Source organism: Sebastes umbrosus, chromosome 16 (assembly GCF_015220745.1).
Source record: "Sebastes umbrosus isolate fSebUmb1 chromosome 16, fSebUmb1.pri, whole genome shotgun sequence".
Classification (NCBI taxonomy): Eukaryota; Metazoa; Chordata; class Actinopteri; order Perciformes; family Sebastidae; genus Sebastes; species Sebastes umbrosus.
Window position 1 is genome coordinate 23,367,086 of NC_051284.1, and position 25,496 is coordinate 23,392,581.

The following is a 25,496-nucleotide window of genomic DNA, read 5'->3' on the forward strand; positions in this document are numbered from 1 at the left end:
TTTAGCTCTAGAAGTAGAACAAAGAAAATGGCAGAAGGAAGAGAACATTTCGAGGTGTTTTTCTGTCTTACTCTGCATTTGTGTGGGAGTTTAAGTACAATTCAATGTATACATGTTATAAACATATACAGTATATCACTTATAACAATACATTAGTCTATACGTATTGTATCTTTCAGTACATATGTGTTGCAAAACATTACATACACTATTTCAAGGTGAATTCTTGCATTTATAAAGATAATGCTCCTCACTCCTTTCTCTATTTCCTTACTCTATTATTCCTCTATTCTTTTATATCACGTCTGCTCATCATGTTTGTATTCCCATGTTTAAAAAAAAACAAGCCCTACCACACACATACAGAAATGTATTTTCTCTCTCACTCTCTCTCTCACACACACACACAAATACATGCGCTTGTCTCTACACATACACACACCGGCGTGCGCACAAACACACACAGACAGTCAGCTGTGCCCTTCCCACAGCTAGTAGCACGAAAACAGAACACACTGCCTGTCCCTGCCTTACACACATATACACACACATGTGCACACACACACACTAACTCTGCAACTGCCCTCTACGCACTCTTAAAGGGACATGACACAGACTTATACATCGCTACCCAGAGCCAGCAGCATACCTGGACACTAAATAAACATTTACAATAACTGCAGCATACTATACACTGATTAAAATTCAGTGTGACTATGAAGCAAACTATTTGAAAGGGTAAATAGAGCAAAGTGTCATTTGTACGAATTGTTTGGGAGTGGCGGATATATTGAGAATTCATTCATTCTGTTGTTGTGGGTTTTTTTAACACTGAGGTAACAAAAGATGAACCTACAATGTGATTGTGTAAAAAATGCATCTTTACTACAATAAATGTTTAACTGATGGCAACAATTTGTGCATGATGTTTTTCTTATTGTTACGTATTGTATTATTCCCTCATTATTCTGTTCATCAAATGGTCAATTTGGATGTTTACAGTTTGGATGAAATGAGTACTGATGCACTACATTTTGAGAGTAGCATACACAAGACCATCAAAATGTAATATATAATGTACTATATCTGAATGAAGTGTTTACATTTATATTAGGTAAATGGTAAGACCACCTTAAAATCGAGAAATGAATGCTGTTCTAAATCTGCTCTTCAGTAAAGTCGGAACAGATTGGAGCCAGGAAGGAAACTGGCTGTGAGAACTGGTATGGCAGCCTTAACAAAAGTTTCAAATGATGGGGGTGAGGTTGAACAAAAATAAAACAATATGGACAAACAGAGACGTATTTTTGTCCATATTGTTCAGTTTGTCTTCAGGTGTATGCTAAGATAGTGGTTCCCAAACTTTTTCATGTCAAGGACACCTGAACTGACACAAATTAGACCACGGACCCCCATTTGATAAGATTTAGTCCAAGGGTCCCCCATCCGAAAGGATTTTTGCTTTCAGATGTTTTATTACCGAAAGTGTATGAAACCTGTGAACAAAAAGTCATACATTCTGTCATTGTGTTACTTATGGATGAAATTATCGTGAAAAACTATTTCCATTTTTGCTGAACCCTCTCAAGCCCCACAAGACCCCACTTTGAGAGATACCCTTGAGAAACCTCTTCTTCTTCTTCTTCTTCTACTTCTTCAGAGAACACGTAAAATAGACATGCTTTTGAACTCAGCCCTCATTTAGATACAGGAAAGCTGTGCTTTAAACAGCTGCTCTTGCAAATTAGATAACATAATTAAATAAAACTATTAAATAGTTGTTAAATGAAATATTTCCTCAATCAGTTTGGAGCCCCCTTCATCTCTGTAAGGACCCTTGGTAGTCTCTGGACCCCAGTTTGGGAACCAATGGCCTAGTATTGCATGGAAAAAACAAACAATAAAACTTATTATGGTTTCATATTTGCAGTTATGTAATCAGGTAACTTAATAACCACACCAATCAGTGGAGTGCATGAACTGTCTGCAAGTCAGGGGTGACAGTTAAAAACATTCACCTTTTTATGTGTGTGGAGTAAAGGGACGTGTATAGCTGTCCTAAGGTCCTATACTGTAGGACAGGTGCTTGGGTTGAACACAAGAGGCACTTTGGGGGGCACTCAGGTCAACCTAGGTGGACGTTTGGGCCAATCAAATGCCCTTCTGGTATGATATCAGGACAAAAACAACACATTGGAATGCACCAAGTATATGATACATTCAATTACAGTTTCAAAATAGTAATATGGATCAGTATTAGCAATTTGGTAAGTCAAACGTGATGTAAGGCCTGAACTCGAAGGCCTTCCAGAACATTCACCTTTTTATGTGTGTGGGGTAAAGGGACATGTTTATTGCTGTCCTAAGGTCCTACTGTAGGACAGGTGCTTGGGTTGAACACAAGGGGCACTCAGGTCAACCTGCGTTTGGGCCAATCAAGTGCCCTTCTGGTGTGATATCAGGACAAAAACAACACATTGAAATGCACCAAGTATATGATACATACAATTAGAGTTTCAAAATAGTAATATGGATCAGTATTAGCAATTTGGTAACTCAAATATGATGTAAGGCCTGAACTCGAAGGCCTTCCAGAACATTCACCTTTTTATGTGTGTGGAGTAAAGGGACATGTTTATAGCTGTCCTAAGGTCCTACTGTAGGACAAGTGCGTAAGTTGAACACAGTGGCACTTTGGGGGGTCAACCTAGGTGGACGTTTGGGCCAATCAAGAGCCCTTCTGGTGTGATATCAGGACAAAAACAACACATTGAAGTATATGATACATTCAATTAAAGTTTCAAAATAGTAAAAATAATCAGTATTGGCAATTTGGTGCTGTATATCAACTCAAACGTGATGTAAGGCCTGAACTCGAAGGCCTTCCAGAAGAGAACTTGAACTTGAGCGAAGTCGACTAAAAGCTGAGACACTGTGCCTTTAAGAAGCCCCCACCCTCTCACAACAGGGGGGGCGTGAGCTGAATCCTGGAACAGCGATTGAAAAAAAAAAAAAGCTCCACCAGCGGACTGTTTCAAGTCCCCCCCCCCGGCTGAAACCCTGCCTGATTTGTGGGCAATGTTGGGGATGTAGAGGAAAAAAAGGAAACCGGAGCAAAGAGAGCGCAAGGAAGGAAGGGAGAGAGAGAGAGATAGAGATAGAGAGAGAGAGGGAGAGACAACACTAACCGGGTAGCTATGGAGATAGTAGCTTCTCCTGGTAGCTTTCTTTGACAGGTGTCGAGTGGGATAAAAAAAACACAAAGTATCACAACAGCCTCCAAGATGTACGGCAAGGGTAAAGGAGCTGTGGTCCCCTCCGATAGCCAAGCGAGAGAAAAGTAAGTACATTATTGCACTGTCACAACACAGAGACACACAGACACAGAAGAAGAAGAGAAGAGAGGGTGCTAGCTGGCTAAACTTGCTAACTGATGTTCAGCAGCTCAGTCACTTCAGCAGCAAAGCTCTCTTTTTTATTATTAACACACAAAGCTACAAAAGTGATGCTAGTTTATTCGTTGTGTGTCGTGGTGCTTCTTGCATCCTCTAACTAACACAGTGCTAAGTTAGCCCCTCGCAGCAGCTAGCTCCACTGCACACTTTCTACTCTTAATTCAAAACAAAGACTTAAAGTTGCACAGCTTCTACAAAAGGAGGAGGAAGTGCTGCTGCTGCTGCACATGCTTCCAGCTATAGTGCATTTAAATGTGCACTCGTGGGGAGGTAGAATAGTCTGTGAGGGAGCGTTGATGGGGATCCCACTTTATAGTTCCATCTCGCCCCAGCCAGTGTGTGTGTTGAGGAGGAACAATGCACTCTGGAGGAGTGACGCTGAGCATTGTAGCTAGCTTGGCTTTTGTGTGAAGCAGCAGCAGGTAAAAATAGAATACAGCTGTTTGGGGGCTTTGTCACAAAATAGCAACAGGAACGCGTTCTAGAATTGTTCCAACGTTCCACGCTGATACTGTGTCTCCGAACGCGCTGCATACATTGTATCCATCATGTGTGTTCGGTCAGCGGAGAGAAGCCGCCAGAGCCGCCGCTACGTTCCTCCGTTGCTCGGAGAGAGAGCTGCGCCTCACAACTTTTGTGGCCCGTACAGATTTTCTCTCCAGTCAACGTGCTGGAGATAAAGTGCTTGTAATTGCCGCCACCGACTGCTTACAGGAGACCCAAACACTGCCTCTTTCTGTGGCTGGTTTAGTCAGGAAGCTTAGGTTAGGTGTGTGTTAGCTTGGGGGAGCTTGTAGCCCTCCAATCCCTTTGTCTGCACGCCACCGTCTCCATGCCTGTTGTTCGCTCAGGAGATCCATGCCGCGCAACCATTAAAACAATCTGGTTTTAAATCCATCAGAAATATGAATTCAACTAACTTAAAATGCATCAATTCTGAAATAGAAGCTAGTATCTGCAGGGAACTTCCTTTAGCTGATAGGCAGAGCTAACAAAGCCAGCTAAGACCTGTGCATGCTTTCATTCAACTTTGTAATTGTTTTAGAGCCCTGTGCTGTGTTAAAGGGTAAAGGTACATATTGCACTACAGAGGTAAATAAGAGCCTCCACACAGGTGAATGCTTATGGCTTTATTCCTCACAGCTGATGGGTTGAACACTAGCAAATGCTCACTCTTGACTGGCTGGACCAGTCAGCAAGATAGAAGTGGGACATAGTTGTCAGACTCCTGTGTGTGTGTGTCTGCGTGAAGATCAGCAGGCACCTCACAACCTTAAGCTCACAACTCCCTTTGTGTTGTTGTGAATTACTATTATTCTTTTCTTTATGCATCTCAGCTCTTCTAATGTCTTTCGCCATCCGCCTCCCAACTCTGACTCCCCATCTCTTGCTGCTCCTCAAAGTCCTCATCCCCTCCGCTTCAGTGTTGAATTATTGAGACAGACTGAAGCAGCTGCTCTCCGCTTTGCGTCAGAGTTGAGAGAGACAGAAGAGGAAGAAAGAGACAGAAGAAGAGAGGGAGATACGGTGGGCATCCATGTTTAAAGAGGGGGGTTTCGTCGTGAGCCTCCCGGCAGGATGTCAGGTGTGCCGATGGAGGTTTCTCAGTCTGATGTCCCATCTCAGGACATAGGAGGGAATGGCAGGGAGGGAGGTCAGGAGGTCACCTCACATGGTGTGGTGAAGTAGATTTAGTTTCAGCTTGAGAGATGCAGAAATCAAAAGTGTGATTCCAGCCATATGCTGTAAAACTTTGGTGTCACAAGGTGAGGTAATATAACGTCAAAAAATTAGAGAGTAAGGGTTGCTGGAGCTACCATTCAGATTTTTTTACCTTGCCTTATGAATATAATTTCACATTCTGGCTGTCAAAAACGACCACTGCTTTTCTAAATTCCTCTCCATCCTGACTTGACTGCTCCTCTGATCCCCTGTACCACCTACTGTTTCTTCCTCTATAAAAAAGGGGCATGCCCCCTCTTATGTTCCAGTCAAAACTCATTTTTCTCCTCCACCTTTACTCCGCCATCCTACAGCTGCTCCCTCTCCTTCTTCTCCCCCTCCTCCTCAAACTTCTCTTCCTTCTCTATGAGCTGGCTTCTGAGCTTTAATAATGCAGTAGGCCAGGTGCACGCACACGCAGCCCCTTTTGCAACCCACACGAAAACACACATACACACACACACACCACACATAAAAATTTCATCGAAGGCCTCTTGGGGAGGGGGGATCTGCAGTGTGATCCTCGTATCCCCAGACATAAGACCTTAACCATCCCCTTATAGTCAAACTCTTATAGAAAGCTGCACATGTGTTAAGCAAGCCCGTAAACCTGCAGTGAACCGGGAGATGCAAACAGTATCAATATTTGAAGCGCTTGCTGTGTCTTAAAGCTTCCTGTGAGCATTCGCTAGGCATTTCAAAACTGTCAAAATTAGTATAGATGTAGGCAATCTGTATGTGTTAACGTGGGATCAGTAAACGGCAAAGTGCAGAGGTAAAATAACGATCTTTGTGTGTGCTGTGCAGATGTGTGTGTGTGTGTGTGTGTGTGTGTGGCCCGATACTAGACTGACCTGCAAGTGGCAGTGACTTACACTCTACACCAGCGGTCACACACAGCTTTGTGACCTACAAATTGCTAGGAGCCTCAGAAAGTGGTCAGATTCCCCTGGTTAAAGTGGCGCGTGTGTTAGCAGAACTGCAGTCTTTAGTCTCTTAAGCGCATCGGTCATTTGCACAACAACCAATCTGTCCCACTGTCTGTGTTGAATTAAGCAAGTCGATGCATTCTTGCTGTTGGATATTGTTGTTGTGCAGTGATGGAGTTGAATCATATCAACCAGTGTAAATCACTCTGGGACGTATAGACTTGAGGCCACTTCTGCTTTGTTTGTTTGTTCATCTGGATGTCGGCCTGCTCATGTATGTTTTCTTATCTTGGTGGCTATCTGCTATAGAGGGGAACACCCTCAACTATTTATTACCTTCCGAGCAGGATGGCCCGCTGTTCACATACAGAGACACGTGCATGTTGAAATCACTGTTATACAGGAGGGGCTACTAATGCATGTTCGACCTGCGATTGACCCGTTCATAGTATAAGATTTATGTCACACTTTAATCTGTGGTGTGCGTTGTTTAGTGAGACTCATGTCTGCAACTGTGGTTCAATACATGATGCAGATAAACTATAGAAGTTTCAGTTTCTGTTCTCTCTGGATGCTCCGTCTCTCTAGTAACTTTTTCTGTTTTTAAAAAAAAACAAGTGGGGGGAATTACTTAAATTATTTTCAAACGTCAATAACTTTAAACGTGCAGTAGGCAGAATGTTTTTGGCATCATTGGGGGAAAAAAATCCATAATAACCTTTTCAGCATATTGCAATTCAAGTGTACTGAGAGAAAACTACACGTCTGCACCTCATCATGGCTCTGTTTTCAGGCTTTAAAAAATCTAGCCCGTGACGGGAGACTTTGACCAATCACAGGTCATTTTAGAGAGAGAGCGTTCCTATTGAGCATTCCTATTGGCTGTGCTCCGGCGGGTGGGCGGTGCTTGGTATTTCTTCAGCTGAGCTGAATATGGCTGCCGAGTCACAAACTTGCTCATTTTACAGCTAAACAGTACACTACAAGATGATTCTGAAAACATTTGAGGTGAGAAATAGGCATTACAGTAACAGAATAATGATTCATATTTGAATCAGCGCTGCCTAGTTTGACCGTTTGATCAGAGGTTGACAGCTGCTCACAGACAGCAAGGCTCCAGCTCGGCTCTGATTGGTTGTTTTCCTCTGGTCTGTGAAATCTTGCAGATGCCATTGGGAGCACCGGAGGACACCGGAGGACACAGAGGCACATGTTTTTTTTCAGATTATCTGTCTCATGCGCTACTGTCAGGATATAGTGACCGCTTTATTAAAATAACTTTTTCTAATCATATTTGCTCCAATTCTACCCACTGCAGCTTTAAATTACATTCCTATCAATAATACAACACAAAATCCAATTCAACAAAGTGCCAGCCCAGGTCAGGAGGATGGTTATGATGCCAAGTCAGATGCTGTGCGTTGACTAGAGCTGCAACAATTAATCGATTAGTTGTCAACTATTAAATTGACAACTATTTTGATAATCGATTTATTGGTTTGAGTAATTTTTAAAGAAAAAAGTCCACATTCTCTGATTCCAGCTTTTTAAATGTGATTATTTTCTGATTTCTTTACTCCTCTATGACAGTTAACTGAAAAAACAAGACATTTGAGGACGTCATCTCGGGCTTTGGGAAACACTGATTGACATTTTCACCATTTTCTGACATTTTATAGACCAACGACTAATCGATTAATCAAGAAACTAATTGTCAAATTAATCAACAATGAAATGAATAGGTAGTTGCAGCCCTAGCTTTGACCCATCCAACCACGGTGTCAGTCTGAAAAGGGGCGTACTGTATATGGACTGCTAAAGAGCACCAGCAGTATTTAGTCCAGGATGGCTATTTCAGTGCCCAAACTGCCCATGTTATATAAGGTTGGTGCCTTGGTGAGAAAGTAAACACGTCTATCTATAGTTGTGTGTCTGAATTATTAGTGTCGTACTTTATCATATGTACCAAATGCCAGTTAATATTAGTGTGTACTTATTAGTATGTGGCGTGCAGATCGCTTTGACATTCAAGCAGAACAGAGCACATTTAATCGTACAATTGTTAAGGAGCATGCATTTAAATCTGCCAGCTGCTGCCCCTCCTCCTGTGACGTTGTTTAGAAAATGTCTGCGTTGTGTCTGTGAAGGACAAGGTGTGATCATGTGGCAACCATCGGCTCCCTACTACAGTTATTGTCTATTTTTCCTATTCATACCTATTACGGACTACATTTGCATACTAACAATACATATTTTAAACATTTGCATATCATAAGTAGTAAGAACTGGCCAGGCACAGATCATATCTCCACCATCACAACACACTACAGCAGTTGTTGCCATTTCTGTTGCTCCCATGTGTTCGCCTCATCTGTAGCTTGATTCGAGGCATTTAGCACTAATAGTAACTAAATGAGTGAACTCCAGCATTGAAACCTCACACAGAACTGGCAGTGCTTTACTATCCCCCATGTGGACATTTATTTGTTTATGGTTATTCTCATAGGGACACACACTTAAGTGTAGACTTTTAACTAACTAGACTAATGCCTGTGTATTATAGCATTTATAGCCTGAGATAATTTGCAACACTTGTTCCTAAATGGGTATTCATAAAAAAACATTCAACGCAATAAAAGTGCGTATGTAATCATAAAATCCTAATAGAAAATGTAAAATTATAATAGAAAGCATCATAAAAGTAGAGGGAATCCTCAGGAAAGATATGAGCATGAACAATTATTTTCATTATCGATAAATCTGCCAATTATTTCTTTGATTTTAATCCTTGAGTCAGTAAAACATCAGAAAACAGTGAAAAATGACCATTACAATATCCTGGAGCTAGTGTTGTCATTTTCCTCAGAATCGATACACGGGTACTAGCTAGACCTGCAACAATTAATAGATTAGTTGTTAACTATTAAATTAATCGCCAACTATTTTGATAATTGAAAAAACGGTTGTTTTTTAAGAAAATAAATTCTCTGATTCCAGCACCTGAACTGTGAATATTTTGTGGTTTCTTTACTCCTCTGACAGTAAACTGAATATCTTTGAGTTGTGGACAAACCAAGACATTTGAGGACGTCATCTTGGGCTTTGGGAAACTCTGATCTTCTGACATTTTGTAGACCAAAAAACTAATTGATTAATCGAGAAAATAACCAACAGATTAATCAGCAATGAAAATAATTGTTAGTTGCAGCCCTATGACACACACAGTACTATTTATCTTTTAATAAAAATCAAAAATTTGACACCCTCAATTTTGTGTAAATTTTCCCTGTTTTACAAATATCACTATCTTTCAAGGTATTGCATCGAAGTTAGAAATTCCAGTATCGTGGCAACACTATCTGGAGCACAAGGTGACATCATCAAATGTGTTGTTTTGTCCAACAAACAGTCCAAACCCCAAACTATTCAGTTTGGTATTAAGTACGACCAAGAAAAGCAGCAAATCCTCACACTAGGTCATTGATTTTTTTTGGCATATTTGCTTGAAAAATTACATAAATGGTTAATCGGTTACCAAAGTAGTTGTCTGATTAATCGACCAATCCAGTTCGAGTTCTGTCGTGTAACGCCGAATTCACACCAAACAGCGGTGAAGTGCAGAAATTATTATATATTTTTTGCAGCTGTGCGGTGTGTTCCTGTGTTATAGGCGGGAAGAAATTCTTTGTGACATAGATCAACATGTCGCAGGATCTGGTCACTGATTGGCTGTGGGTCGTCTCTGGCAGCACTTCGCTGTTAAAAGTTAAACTTTTCCCTACTTTTAGTTGGGCCGCACTCCGTCGCAGAATCACCCGGCTGCAGCTTGCTGAGCTCGGGAGCGGCCGCCGCAGCTTTCCATAGACAATGCATGGCAGTTCACTGCAGGCCGCACTTCGCCACTGCTCTGGTGTGACTTCGCCGTAACGAGTTCCTCATATTCCTTCACAGGCAGCCTGTTAAAAGGAGGTTTTCTACAAAAGAGGGTTTCACCCTGTCACTGAGCATCTTAGGAGCACTGTGATGGAGAAATGTAAAGATAAAGTCTTCATTGGCAAATTAAGTGCAGTTATTAAAACTTACCCTATTTAATTTCTTAAGAACGCGGCGATAGAGAGAGCCTATCAGCTTCCTATCCAAAACTTTTATTGTCCAACTATATATCATGTTTAAGGGTTTTAAATGGACTTAATGAGCACCTTCATCCCACAACTGTACAAGAGAAGAGAGCTTTGGAAAAGAAAATGGGCTGAAAAACAAACTGCACAACAGCCTTATTATCTCAAAACCATGTTTCATTGATCAGTTCATTGACTAATGATGGGGACTATGACACTGAGCTACTGTCCTTCTCATTAGGACCTTATTGGCCTGTCAGAGGACTGTCTGCTCTGGGCACACAGAGCACTGTCATATCCACGCTGCCGGTCGATTGATGGTCCATTAACAGCCTATTAAACACGACTAAGTGAAGGCGTTAGGAGTACAATGTTGGGCCAATGGGGGTTTCCCACTCCACAGCATGGTTCTTGTGTCTGTTAATAGACCCTGGTGGATTGCTGTTATCAAGTGTGGCTGGCCTGTTATAATGGTGATTTAAAAAAAATCAGGGCGAGAGCTTTTAAAATGTTGTTGGATTGGAGTGCCTGTCGTGTGCAGCTATTTCCGTCACTATTTGGGGTGCTCAGTCAGGTCACAATATTTTTCATACAGGTCAGGAGGTGTTTTTCAGCTTCTGTTGTGATTTGAAGACTTTGGAGGCTTAGGATTGGTACGATGCACACGGGCAGTTGTGGCACAACTATACCGGCCACAGAGGTGCTGCGGAGATGGTGTGGCCCATTTCGATCGTAAGAAATCAGGACACTTTAGAGGAACTACGGGTGGGAGAAAAAAATCGATACGGCTTAGTGATATTTTGCGTGGCAATATTATATTGATACACGGACGTCAGTATCGATCTTTTATTATATAAACTATTAACCTCTCAACAATCTGACGGCCGCTATTCTGTCTTTCAGAAGTTGTGATCTTAAAGTTTAGGTGAAGATACGGGTATCATATGAAACTAGAAATCTAAGGAATCGATTGGTGCCAACCATGCCATGTTAGCTTTTCGCTAAATAACTCTCCAAAGTTAGGCTAAATTTTGGCGATGAAAAACTGGCATGGCCATTTTCAAAGTGGTCATTTGACCTCTGATGTCAAGATATGTGAATGAAAACTCTCAGATAAACAGAGTGAAAACTGTATCTTATTAGATAAAACAGATGTTGACAAACTGCAATATTTGCAGTTGAAAACTTTTACCTTGACTAAGGCGGAAATTGACATGTACGTCTTGTGTTGCTGGACATTCGTCTGCGGCTATGTCGACAACCCACCCGACCCGTCTTGAAACACGGACCAAAGAGTCTAACGCATGCGCGAGTCAGAGGGTGTAAGCAAAACCCTGTGGCGCAATGAAAGTGAGGGCCAGTGCACGCCGGCTGGGGTGGGATTCTGGCCCAGCGGGGTCGAGCGCACCACCGTAAAGTGGTATCGGTGCCGTTGTATCGGAGCCGTTTTGCGAGTACGAGTAAATGAGCATAGTGTCGGACCCGATACCAGTATCGGTGCACCCCTAATACGAACCAGTATATGAGAATTCTTTGTTAAATTACAGTTATACAGTCGTCTTCTCTATATATTGAGCAAAAAAAAAAGAGATAAAAGACGTGAACAAGAAAGAAAAACAAACCTTTTCTTGTATTTGCTAATTGTTTGAATAGGTTATATGCACTCGTACGGCCTACTTTGGAGACAGGCATCTAGACTACATGTCTGTTTTCCAGCATCCATTCAAACATCATAGTCACACAACAGTAAATTTACAAGAACAGCATGACTCTGTTTTGTTGTTTCAAGCGAAACCATGAAGCCATGTTTTTTCATCCATTGTTGGTGTAATCTCCACGGTTTCTCAGATGTGGTAAATATGCAAACACAAATAAACTGCAATAACGTTTAGTCCCTGCAATAGTTCTTGACTATTAGCTCAAGGGGCTTTATAGTTTATGGGACTATTTGGTTGCTGTTGTAGGTCTGGTTTTCATTGTGAATGAAACAGGCCACCCAAATAAATTTAATTTTGGTTGCAAAATAGGGAGTGCAAGTAGGAAGAGTCTTGAGAACTGAGGAGGCTGAATTTGGTCACTAACTATTTTTTCCTTTCCGTTTCAGGTTAGCATTATATGTGTACGAGTACCTGCTACATGTGGGAGCACAGAAGTCCGCACAGACCTTCCTGTCTGAGGTAAGATGACATCAATGACTTTATAAAGCACTGAACCAATCATTGTTTATGCCTCTTTTTGTGAAAACTGCTTATCTAGAGCTAAAGAGAAGAGATAAAGAATTGATGAAAAATCTCCTGCAAGGAAATCAAACACACGTCATGAATGTAAAACAGCTTTCCTCATTAGTAAAACTGTACATACTATAAACCCAGCCGTAGTTGATGTTTACAACAACTTGTGCCGTCAGTGCGAACATGCTAAACATGATTACAGAGCGTAAGGTGTTGCATCAATTTTTCAGAAGGAAATCCTATAAAGTTACACAGATCATGCTCCCTGTCTGCCACGGTGAATCCTGGTGTAAAAACAACTAGACATCTGTAGTGTTTGCATTTCCACCTAACAGTGAATGACTGCATGACTTCCCTTGATCCAAAACACATTTCACATGTTAAAAAAAAGAAACTGAACAGAGACGTAACGGAAGGAAAAAGAGAGTCAGGAAGATGGAGATCGGCAGAGGCAGAGAGAGAGATGCCTATCTCCACGTCCCAGGCCATTGACAGTTTGAGACTGACTGATTATATGTTCTTAACCTCCGGACCTGCAGACATAATCCTCTCTCTAGTGGCCGCAAGTGACTCTTCTCTCCTCTCCTCCAGATTCGATGGGAGAAGAATATTACATTAGGGGAGCCTCCTGGATTCCTCCATTCGTGGTGGTGGTGAGTGTCACTTTCAGTTGTTTTTTCCCTGTTTGTTTTGATTAGGACTGTCAATCTATTAAAATAGTTAGTCGTGATTAATCGCACGATTGTCCATTTATTTATATCGCACAGTTTTTGATCTGTTTAAAATGTACCTTAAAAGGAGATTTGTCAAGTATTTAATACTCTTATCAACATGGGAGTGGGCAAATATGCTTGCTTTATATAAATGTCTGTCTATATTTATTATTGGAAATCAATCAACAACACAAAACAATGACAAATATTGTCCAGAAACCCTCACAGGTACTGCATTTAACATAAAAAATATGCTCAAATCATAACATGGCAAACTGCAGCCCAACAGGCAACAACAGCTGTCAGTGTGCTTACTTGACTATGACTTGCCACAAACTGCATGTGATTATCATAAAGTGGGCATGTCTGTAAAGGGGAGACTCGTGGGTACCCATAGAACCCATTTTCATTCACATATCTGGAGGTCAGAGGTCATAGGATCCCCTTGAAAATGGCCATGCCAGTTTTTCCTTGCCAAAATGTAGCGTAAGTTTGGAGCGTTATTTAGCCTCCTTTGCGATGAGCTAGTATGACATGTTTGGTACCAATGGATTCTTTAGGTTTTATATGATGCCAGCATCTTCACTCTAGCTTTAAAACTGAGCCCACTATAACCTAAAATTGCATGATTCGTTAAAGAAATTAGTGGCGTTAAAACAAAACGCATAATTATCGTGTTAACTTCGACAGCCCTAGTTTCGATACAGTAAGCCTATCCATGTAAGCGGTGTATTCCCCCCCTAGCCACACATACACACTCATTGATAGGGCTCTAGTGTCCATCCTGACTCTACATAATTCATGACTGTCAAATGCACAAACAGTAGCTTCATTTGAGCGTTCGTGGTCTGGAGGCTCATGGAAGAACCATATTTCAATTTTGAATATATTAAAGGTAGGGTTGGTAAAGATTTTAGAAAATGTTTTGTTATATTAGTTGAAATTCTCCTGACGGCAATCAATAAATCAAACACTCTGACAAAAAAAAGAGAAAAAAATGTGGTATATGTGGCTGTCGCAGGACTGTAATAAACCCGTCCAATCATTTAATTCGACCTGAATGTAATGATTGGACGGACTACCTACCTGCCTTGCTGTGCGTACTCTCACTTATGAGTGCACACTCATAACACGTCAACGAGTCTTCCACAAGCTGCTAGCTTGACAGCTGTGAGTACTAACAATAGTCATGTTTGCCGTTAACATTCATTATGATAATTTTATGTTCATATTGGAGTGGCTTTGGAGGGAGGCCTGAAGGGACGGACAGCCGATTCGGCGACTTTCTCGCTGGATTTAGCGACTTTCAGAGCTAATGCTGCTAGCTACTTTCATTGGAAAAGCGTTGGCAACACTGGGCTGGATTGTTTGGTTGGATCAGTTTTAAAAATCTAGTGTCTCTTGCTAGTTTCTCAAGATTACAAACTCTGCCTTTTAAAGTCGTATTTTATATAAACAATCGTGCTTGAAAATGACCACGTTTAGATTTAATTGATGGTGCTTGTCCTCAGTCATGATTAAAAATGACTTCCATAGGTGGGGAGTTCTAGCAGCGTCTCAGCCTTGGGGTTGACCAGACTCACGGAGGGCGTGACCCCTCCCTCCCCGTCTTCTCCCCTCTCCCCTCCTCCAGTTCTCCATCCTTCACCCCCGTTCCTGAAACAATAGATCCAGATGGTTAGGGAATGGACTCCCCCCTCTGTACTCCCCGCCCCCTCCTCACCCTCTCGTCACCCTTTGTGTGCCCCCCTACCTCCCACTTTTCTCCTTTGTTCATGTGGGAGAGGGATTCTTAGCAGATTAACCCTTTGCATTCCATCTTCCTTTGTGTCACCTCTCCCTCCGCTGTCTTCCCCCCCCCTGTCATTTCTGCCCCTGGCTAAGATTTGACCCTTAAGGTCATCACCTCAAGCACCGATCAGCAGTTTCACTTGTTTTTGGACGTCGGAGTCACCCGTAGTTCACAGTCACTCTGAAATCAGGATGAGGCAGGGAATCAAAACACGTTTACAGGCACTACAATATACGTGTTACTGTAAAACCACATTTACATACAGCTGTCAGTGACCAGATGTCTCTCCTACCTACTATATGTTTAAACAAGGGCTGTCTCGGCCAAAGAAATTATTAGTCGACTAAAGCCTCAGTTATGCTTTCCGCATGGGCGGTCGCTCGGACATTAGCTCACGTGGACTCGTGGTGAGGAACCGCTCGGATCTTTTATACTATCCTCGCTGCAAAGAGACATTCTCAAAGCTCCTCAAAGATCTCCATATTCTCTTCCGCGTAGTTAGAACATTTTGATGTCCACGGAAACCTGCCGCAGGGAACCACCGCGAAGGCCCATGTCTGACGGTGACTTTGGCCGTGTAGACACTCGCAACCCTTGCGTATGCGGCAAGTATAAATCACGCTTTACACTCATATAGGATTTTGTCGACTAATCAATTAGTTGATTTAATCGACAAATCTGTAATTTCTCCACAAAGAATCACACAAAAGCACCACTTTAACTCTTATGTTTCAAGAGATGTGCTCAAAGTTTCTGTGAAATTAGACATTCAGCATAAAGAAAAGCATAAAAAACAACTAATCGACGAAAGACATCTTAGTTCACTAAGAACACAACAACCTATTAGTCGACAAAGAGGAGGCAGCCCTAATTTATACCCAGGCTCAGCAATATTTTAAGTGTATTAGTGATATATGATGCTGCTTCCTGACCCCAATTGATGTAAATGCACTGAATGACCATCGCTGAGGAATATCTTATGGCTCTAATGTAATGATACTAAATCCTTTACCTTCAGCACACCGTTATAAAGGATGAAGAGTCCAGTCTTTACCAGTGTGCGACTGTAGTTCAGACTATTGAGACTTGAATCAACTGGACTTAGCAGACCTGGACTTGCATGAAAATGTTCTTTAGCTGTGTGAGCTGAAGAAGACTTTGAGCCAGGTCATCAGATAATCTGACCAGAAAAGGATAGTTATATTATTTACACCTGATTTTACAAATTGTGTCTCACCAATGCAGCAGCGAAGTCCCGTCTTTTCATCTGCACAAACAAACACACGCAGCAATGAAAGCTAACGTTAGCTGCGGTCCTTTTCCTGTGAACTACAGACTCCACGTCCTGACAGGCTGCAGTTTGTTCATCCTGAACAAATACAATAATTCACCCTGATGATAACAAGCGGTTAAACGTAATGTAAAACTGTTAGGGATGTCCATAATTAACCGTTCAACCGTTAACCGGCATTAAGCATTTTAACCGATTAACGCAATCGGTTAAAACGGTTAAAAGAAATGTTAATAATTAACTCAAAAGCTGAACGGCTCAGAGGAGCGGCTCGTCACTTTAAGGAGTAAAGCCGGTCCACCTTAACAGCCCACCTTAAGAGGCGGAACCGGAGTTGCAGGATACAGGAAGCCGGCTCCGGTCTCTGGCTCGCTTGAGCGGAGTTGTAGTTTCGTAGCATTTATTCACCGACAAATAAACTGTACACACACTGCTACACCTACGTTCACAGCTATAACGCCACCAACAACCCCACACTCACCGCCAACACACACACACACATGGTCTGTTGGAAACTCGCTAAAGTTACGCAGACTACGTGTGCGGCGGCGAGGCTCTGGTAATGCTAGAGCTGCTAACGTAGCACAAATACACACTGTTTGTTGGACCCCACTAAAGTTATGCTGGGCAGACAAACAGCTGACAACCTCCTAAACTAAACTAAATGTGCGGTGGAGACTTTTACTGGGAAAGTGGCACTACACGCAGCATCGTAGCTGCCAAGTTAACGCTCCCTGACGGGTGAACTTGGGACTCCCGTCAACGAATATCTGTTGTGCTCCTGCAGCTGGTACGAGGCACAAATCTTGTCGGTTAACGGTTAACTATTTGTTAACGAGGGTCGATTATCGGTTAAGAAAATTTGTAAAAATGAGCATCCCTAATTCAGAACTTCCCACTACAACCTACTACTGCACGTTTCGCTGAGTAAAGACAGCGGCACCCCGAGCCTACGTAATATGACGCATTTGACGTTACAAAAAGAGCGTTTTTAGAAGCATTGCTCTAAACGACTACTTTCCCCTCTGAATTTCTGCCCTTGTGTCTTGCAAAACATAAAAAATCCTGCATTCACTTTTCAAATGGTCATTTTAAGGGAAGGTTAGGTATAAATTTAGTAAAAAAAATTCACTTGCAAGTTTCTATTTAACAGTTATGTTACATGTTTTAATAGTTTTTGGACAACAATGGAGATCTGTGGCACAGAGGAATAAGGCTTTAGCTACACAGACGACACTTGTTAGTAGGATCAATTATTAGTTTTGGTCTTTTCAGGGGATTTGTTGACAATAAGATGATATACAGTAGAGTAACACCAGCCTTATCCTTAAAATCAAATAAAGAAATAAACCCTACTCTACTTGAGAGCTAAACCACCTTCATTTGCTTCCAAATTGCAATTAAAACAGTCTGGCAGAACTTGAATAAATTAAGTTTTACTGCATGTGTGGATCACATGGTCCTCACCGCTCTTTTCTAAAGCTTTATCGTGGAAAATACTAAAAGTAACTGTATAAACAACCCTTTAAGGTTAAGTCTTTGCACTTCTTTCTTTCCTCAGGAAGATTAAAGCACCGCTACAAAAACTGAGCCGCTGGATTCAGAATAGATTCACTGTGTTGCTGAAGGACACTGTACGGATATTAGCACTGTACACATTACAAAGGAACAAATATTTAAAAACCTGTGGATGTAGAATTACTGACTTGTAAATATACTCTTAAACGGTCTTTTAAAAAAAGTACAGTATCTAGTGTAACTTTTCACCTGGGGGGGGTGGCTCTGCTGAGTCAGAAGAATGAACGTCAGGCTTAAAGAGCACCATCAGCAATATGAGACCAAGGACATGTTTTAATAAAAAGAAAATGAAGGAACAGAATAATAATTTGAAAGCCTACGAGCCTGGGTAAATCTAAAGAATATGTTTGTTCTCTTGCTCAGTTAAGGACTAAAATCTAGATGTACGGGTTTTTTTTTGCACATAAAATAAATAGTTTAACATTATGTTTTTAATCTGTAGACTCTTCTTCTTCTCTCCTTGTTTAGGCTTGTAGTGAAAAAGGATGTAATTTTCTTTAAAGAAAGGTTTGAGTCCAGTGGCCTCTAAGCATTTCTCCCTGTTGATGTGTCCTTGAGCAACACACTGACGTCCTTATCATCTGTAGCCCAACTCTGTCCTTCTTGCAGAACGAGGAAGTTTGAGGTTAAGTCAACCTATTCAAAATATTCCATAAATTCCTCTTAAAGGTCCCACATTATAAAAAAGTTAGATTTTCATGTTTTTTTATTATAAAGCAGGCTTAAGTCCTATATAAATACTGTGAAAGTATTGAAACACTCAATCCACATGGAAATACACACAGCCCGTATTCAGAAACGCTGTCTTTGAAACAAGCTGTCAGGATTTGTGTCCATTTGTGATGTCACAAATATACAATATTTAGACCCTTTACACAGATTTAAACATAAACATTTAAAATGTGTCCCAGTTTATTCCTGGTTGCAGTGTATGTGTATGTCATCAGCTGGCAGGAAGTACACATGGACCCAAGCTGTTGCCTAGCAACGCAATTCTGTTGCAATTTTGTCGCAATTCCGTCGAAATGCGCTAAAACGCAGCGTTTCAGACAGAGGGTGAATACAGGCATATTCAGGCCGACAGTATGAGGAAAAATAAAGTTGTTTTTTTAATTACAGCATGTAAACATGTTCTCTTAGAAACACAAAATACAAGTATGAACCTGAAAATGAGCATGATATGGGACCTTTAATGTGCTCAAACAACTCTCAGTGGAGCTCAAGATGAGTAACTGTAGTAGACTGTGTCTTCTGAAGTGCAGAGGTGTATGAAGAATTCCAGATGTTTGGGATTCAACATGTCTGTGTGCGTCGCAGATTGCCAGGACATGTGAAGTGGCTGCCTGATTAGTCCTCTCGTTAGCCATGTCCCTGTTTCACTGGGTCTATAGCACTTCCACTAAATCAATGCACAGAGACGGATTCGATTAGGACCTCTCAGACAGGTAGCATACAAGCAGTTAGCGTCGTCGCTGGCTGTGTGTTTGTGATTTTCCACTTCAAATGTTCAAATAGACTGAAACAAAAGCTGTTTATGTGTGTGTGTCAGCTCTTGTTGTTTATCCCTGAAAGGGTCAAATGATGAGCAAATACCCTCACTCAGAGGCCATTTACCATTTGTCACAGATAAAAGAGGGTATTGTACAACTAGGGCTGCCCCCTCCTAGTCGATTACTCGACTAATCAGTCTTTCGCTCTTAGTTGACTAAGATTTCTTTAGTCGATTTGTCGTTTTTTATGCTTTTTTTTATGCTGAATGACTCATTTCCAAGAAACGATCTCTGGTAAACACAAGATGTAAAGTGGTGCTTTTGTGTGATCCTTTGTGGAGAAACTGCGTTTGACAGATCTGACGATTGGAATCAATTATTCGATTAGTCGACAACGATTTTTCTTTGGTCGAGGACATCACTATTTACAATATTTGGCATGGCACCGCGGGATCTCTGTCTCAACCAATATGGAAGAAAAAAACAAGTCTTTGCTATGCTCCTGGCTAGAATTACTTAAATACTTGCTTAAATTCAATCCAACTTTTAATCTATGGATTTTGTTTTGTTAAAAGAGGCTGTGTCCTCAACTTTAACATCATTTGGCTACAAGTTCTGGATCAGGTAGCAAAGATGGACGCCTCAGACATTTCATATGTATAGATATAACCCCCGTTTTCTTACCTCATCTGTGTTCTTTGTGTGTTTATAAATCGTTTATCATTACTATCGAACCTAATTTGTAATGGAGCAGTAGGTTAGAGTGACTTGTGTGATGGGATTCTGTTAAAATGTAATAATAAACTGTTTTTCAATTTATATTTTGTATTAAAAAAAAATACTTGGAACAAAAAAAAAAGGGTATTTTAGGGATTGAGTTTAGTTGTACATTAGGGCTGGGCGATATGGCCACAATCCTCTCTTCCCGATATAGGTCATTTCATATCTCGATCACAATATAATAATGATAATTTATCTATATAGCACCTTTCCAAACAAGGTTACAAAGTGCTTTCCAATTAAGCATGATAAAAATAAAATCATATAAATAGTTACAACAGTGCACCATCAGTTTAGAAAAAGCCATAATATAAAAGTGAGTCTTAAGAAGAGATTTAAAGGAAGATACCGAGTTTGCCTGCCTGAAATCCTCAGGTAGGGAGTTCCAGAGCTGAGGGGCCCGGACGGTAAAAAGCCCGGTAGGTCACCTTTGTTGACAAGTTTGGATTTTGGAACTGTTATTAGGGCCCTGCCAGAGGATCTCAAGCATTGATCAGGCTCATAGGGAGTCAGCAAATCACCGATACAGACAGGAGCCAGACCGTTCAAGGCTTTAAAAACAAGCAGTAAAAACTCACAGGTAACCAGTGAAGGGCAGCAAGGATCGGTGTGATGTGGTTACTTCTCTTGGTACAGGTTAAAAGCCTGGCAGCAGCGGTATAGCATGTTTTCTGGTAATTCAATACATAAATAGTCCATATGAAATAACCACATGGTAAAACCTCTTTTGGTTTTTCTCATTTTAGTGCATAATTAATAGAGAAATTATGAAATAAATGAATATAGGCCTATATCACGATAGAAACGATATAGCAAAATGTAAACAATAGACATTTTTTTGACGATATATATCATCATATTGTCCAGCCCCTCTGCTCATGTATCCTTTAGAGTAACTGTTAAAGTTAAGGGTTAAGAAATGGATGCAGTCAATGAGTGGTCCATGCTAGTGTGGTAATGTAAGTGTGTGTGTGTTTTGGAGTGAGTGAGAGGTTGATTGAGGGGGCGACACCGACATTGTGTCCCTCTTACAATGACGCTCAAGTGTATGAGAGGCAGTTTAAGAGCGCTAGGGAGATAGTGAGAGTGTGTGAATGGGTTATGAATAGCTGTTACACATTTGCTTGTATTGCTCTGTATGGTAACCTTTGACCTCTCCCCACCCCCCCCTTCTCTCTCCCCTCCATTTCAGTGTATTCTGGGATTTGTATTGTGCAGCTCCAGACCGAAGGGAGACATGCGAGCACTCCAGCGAGGCAAAGGCCTTCCACGACTACGTAAGTGACGAACGAACACTTCTTTTCTTCTCACAGAAAAACACTCGCTGTGGAATTTGTTTCTTTATATGTCTGCCTGAGACACACATGTAAACAATGTTTATATTATAGTGTGTAAGGGGAATCTTGAAGTGGCACCCACAACAGCAGGTAGAGGACAGTGTGCACCTTTATCAATATAATCATTATCCGCACTGGGGATCAAACTTTCAACATGTTTCTCTAACAACTAGAAATATCAGCTGAGTACAAAGTAATTTGTCTACACAAATAATCATATTAATATAAAAATTTCAATTCATACCACATATTTGTGCCGTATTTCTGTAAGCAGGGAGTAGGGATGTAACTAACTTCATTTATTGATAAATCTATAGCAGTGGTGCCCAAACTTTTTCACTTGGAGGGTCAAAACTGAAACGTAATGGTGGGCCACGGCCAGTAAACACCTATTGTATTTTATTGTATTCTTAAGATGCAAAATGGTAGTAGCATAATTCATAATTGGGGATCCTGCATATTTAAAGAGCATTTTTTCCTCGCAAAAAAATATTACTGCATAACCAGTAATTTATATTATAATTTTTAAGAAACATAAGCTAGAAACATCTGGCGGGACCAAATCGAACCTTTTGGCTATTAATTTGTGCAGCCCTTATCTACAGATTATTTCTCAAAGTCGATTAATTGTTTGGTTTATGAATTGTAAAAAAAAAAAAAAAAAAGGCCCATCACAATTTCCTGAGGCTCAAGGTGATGTCCTCAGATTCCGTGTTTTATCAGCAGCAACAGCACTCCAAAACCTGAAGGTAAATGTTTGAAAGTCTTCATAATTTAGAAACTAGAACTGTGGAAAATTTGGCATTTTTTTCTTAACTTGCATGATTTAATCTAATTATTTTAGTTGCAGCAGGGAGAGGTGTTGCATCAAACCAAACGCTCCTAGTCTCTGGAGTTGCATTCATAGTCTCTGGGACAGAGTGTCTAAAGCCCCAGTCAAACCAACCCAACATCAGAGAGCTAGTGTCGACAAAGGCCACCAGTTGCGTCGCCTCACGTTGCCGTTGTCTCGGCCAAAAAGTTGCACTCGAACACACCGCAAAGACTACAGCCAACGGCCGACTACCACGTATGTTCTGCGCCTGCGTGAGATGAAATAACTCTCCACACCAGCAGGTAGCGGTAGTCTGTATTCATACCACTCAACTTCAGTCCCAGATGTCGTTGTGAAAATATCTGTGTATTGGAATGATAAGATGAGATGAGATAAAGATAATGAGAAGAGCCGTCTGTGTTTTTCCTCTTGACGTCACTCGTTGGCTTGCTTTCCTCACGTCCGTTTCTCTTCTCGTGCACTGATTCGTTTAAGCTGAAAAGCCAATGAGAGTGATTTCTCTCACCGACGGGCGCCGCCGCCGCCGATCCAACATGCTGAATCGGCCGAAAAAACTCAGCTAAAAGCAGACTAGAGCTGACAGTGCGGGACCCACCTCAAAAACTAGGCCGACGAACGCTCGCCGACGGCCCCAAACTGTCCTACGGCCGACCATCGGCTTGGTGTGTCAGGTCCCTAAGGACTGAGGGTGTTGCTTGCTGTACAGATTTGACAGAATATTAATAGAAAAAATCACAATACTTAACATTTTTATTCAGAATTGTAGCCGTTATAGTAGCCTTAAGGTTTGTTTACATTGTATGTATTTTGTTTTGTGTGCCTCCTTGAGGAGTTATCGATGCCTCTGGAAGCTTGAAGGAGAAATTCTTCTTTCCCTGTCTTGTTGCTCTCTGAGGTCAAAGGTCAGAGGTCAGCTATGAAATAGCCTTTCTGGAGTTTGTAGGGATTCAGTGTCTTGCACCAGGACCACTTCAGCAGGGTGGCCACATGTTGTCACAGGCGCTCAGCTCCAGTTCAGAAGGAGTCTCACTAACAACAGCTCCATCATGCTGCCTAATAATAATGTAAATACGTTTTTCTCCACTAAGAGGGTGACACTGTAACTGTATCCACTTGTGTGTAAATGTCATGTGTCGTGATTGACACTGTGCGTCTGTCTTCAGCCTGTCCTCGCAGGTCAAGACAGTGTGGCATTGTGTGCGTGTGTGTGTGTGTGTGTGCGCTGTATAGTGTGGGGAGATAATGGAATAGAGTTCTAATCCGGTAATCCCAGCACTGGGCCGAGGCTAAGCCAGGGATTTATGTGTGTGTGCGTTCGTGTGTGTGTGGGTGTGTATTTTTGGACGGGGGGGGGCATCTTTGGCAACCAGCCCATAGATGGAGGGTGGAGGGGCTCACACCCTCAGTGCCAGTGTGCCAGTTAACCCTATGTGTGTGTGTGTGTGTGTGACTGTATAAATGCAGATGGGTGTGCTACGTGGTTGCTGGCTGTCTGCTCCCTAACGGTGATAAAGCGAAGGAGACGGGACCGGTTTAATTTTGGCTCCGGCCCCCTGAGGCTGGTCTCTGAGCACAGGTCCTTTTTTTTTTACTGGTTTCAAAAGAACGAGCCGGTTAGAGGCGTCGGAAGACAAAAAAAATGTTTCACCTTAGCTCAAAAGAGTTTCTGTCTTTTGAGGATTGCTAGATTGCCACCCAGCTTTTAAGAGGCATTATCACAGTTCTCTCTGCTGGGTGCCGAGACGCAGCAAAAGTTCAGTTCTAGTCTTTCCACAGGTCCTGACAACTGGTTATAAATGTAAATGTTTGTCAACTTTCTAATTTGTTTATGTCAAGTTTGGGGTTTATCGTTGCTTATAAGTCGCTTTAAGCATCTGATTCACCAAAGAGGCAGACATACAGAGTTTAGCATTTGGAAAGCACATAGAGGCAATTTTTCCTTCATATACCGATTCATATCATTAATTTTATGTGTTTTTTAAATTGATCTATTTATACAGGCTTTTAGTTATGGCTTAACAAATCTGAAATACAGAATGTACAGAGCTCTTTTTATCATTTCATTGTGATGCATTTATTATTTGATGATATTCAGTTGAAGTTGGGAAGTAAGGAAAACAAAAAGATGAGGCATATTTTCATGTTGTGTTACAGAGCTCGCATGTTCTTCTATTTAGCTTCATTAATTTTAACTGCCGTGCATGTTGTCTGCTGCATTAATAAGACTAAACCTGTGTTTCATCATTCAAACATCACGTTATGCTTCGATTAATGTGCTGCCTTGATTAGCAGTATTAATTGTTGATTCTTAAATCCAGTCCATCCACTACCGTCACATGAATATTGGGCGTTGTGAGGAAGCACCAACTCCCTCACTAAATATTTACTAAGCCCTTTTTTTGTTAAGAAAAGGAGACATCCTCTCACACACAGTTTTCTTTATTTAATTTATGGTTCCAGTATTTCTTTAAAATATATTTTTAAAAAAAAGCCATAACCTGTCAGCGATTGAGTCTTTGTGGAAGCAGTCTTGTGCCGTTGCTTAAAGAGGAAGCACACCTCAACAGTAGTCCTATTATGTGGAGTTGTAGTGGTGGTGGTGGTAGTAGTAGTAGTAGTAGTAGTAGTAGTAGTAGTAGTGATAGGCCAGTTTAAACTGGGAAGGTTGTGCTATATGTTAGTGAAATGAGAGAAAATGGACTGGTTTTTGAAGAGCAGCACAAGAACTGTTTTCAGAAGTGTGAATAATACAAAGGTTTTTTTTGGTTTTCATGTTTTTTTTCCTCCCTGCCAGCATGACATTTTGTCTTCCTCACGTTTCACTATGCTACCCTGCACCTAGTCTGACTCACTGGATGTAGATTGTGGGTATAAGCCCGCCGTTGGCTGCGTATTTCGCTGTTTGTGTTATCTATTTTGCATTCTGTGCTTAGCACCACACAAGACGATTGTGATTGGTTTAAAGAAATACAAACAAGCCCCCTATACCAGAATGATAATGTGTGGAGCCAGACCTTTCTTGGAGATACGCCTGGCTATGTGAGAGACTTCTGCACCTCTACAACGGGGCGTATCGAGATAACAGCTGGTGACGCTAATTCTGTCAGGTCAGGTACCGTTAAACTATTGCAGAAGAAGAAAAGAGAGCACAACAAGATGATGTAACTACAAGAGCGGCAGTCAAAACTCAAACAAATGGGAATATGATTGTTTCATGCATTCATT

At 41.4% G+C, this 25,496-nt stretch overlaps 1 protein-coding gene across 2 annotated transcripts in view; it reads left to right on the forward strand.

Annotated features, from left to right (window-relative positions):
• The first annotated feature begins 2,559 nt into the window (after window positions 1-2,559).
• zgc:110158 (uncharacterized protein LOC553590 homolog) overlaps window positions 2,560-25,496 on the forward strand; it is a 49,630-nt gene continuing 26,693 nt past the window's right edge. Inside the window, exons 1-4 of one of the 2 annotated variants that reach the window (XM_037747089.1) lie at window positions 2,560-3,340; window positions 12,329-12,401; window positions 13,047-13,108; window positions 21,292-21,376. In XM_037747089.1, coding sequence (XP_037603017.1) covers window positions 3,285-3,340; window positions 12,329-12,401; window positions 13,047-13,108; window positions 21,292-21,376 — 276 coding nt within the window. In that variant the 5' untranslated portion in view covers window positions 2,560-3,284. The remainder of the gene's footprint in view (window positions 3,341-12,328; window positions 12,402-13,046; window positions 13,109-21,291; window positions 21,377-25,496) is intronic. The other variant, XM_037747087.1, reaches the window with a different exon arrangement.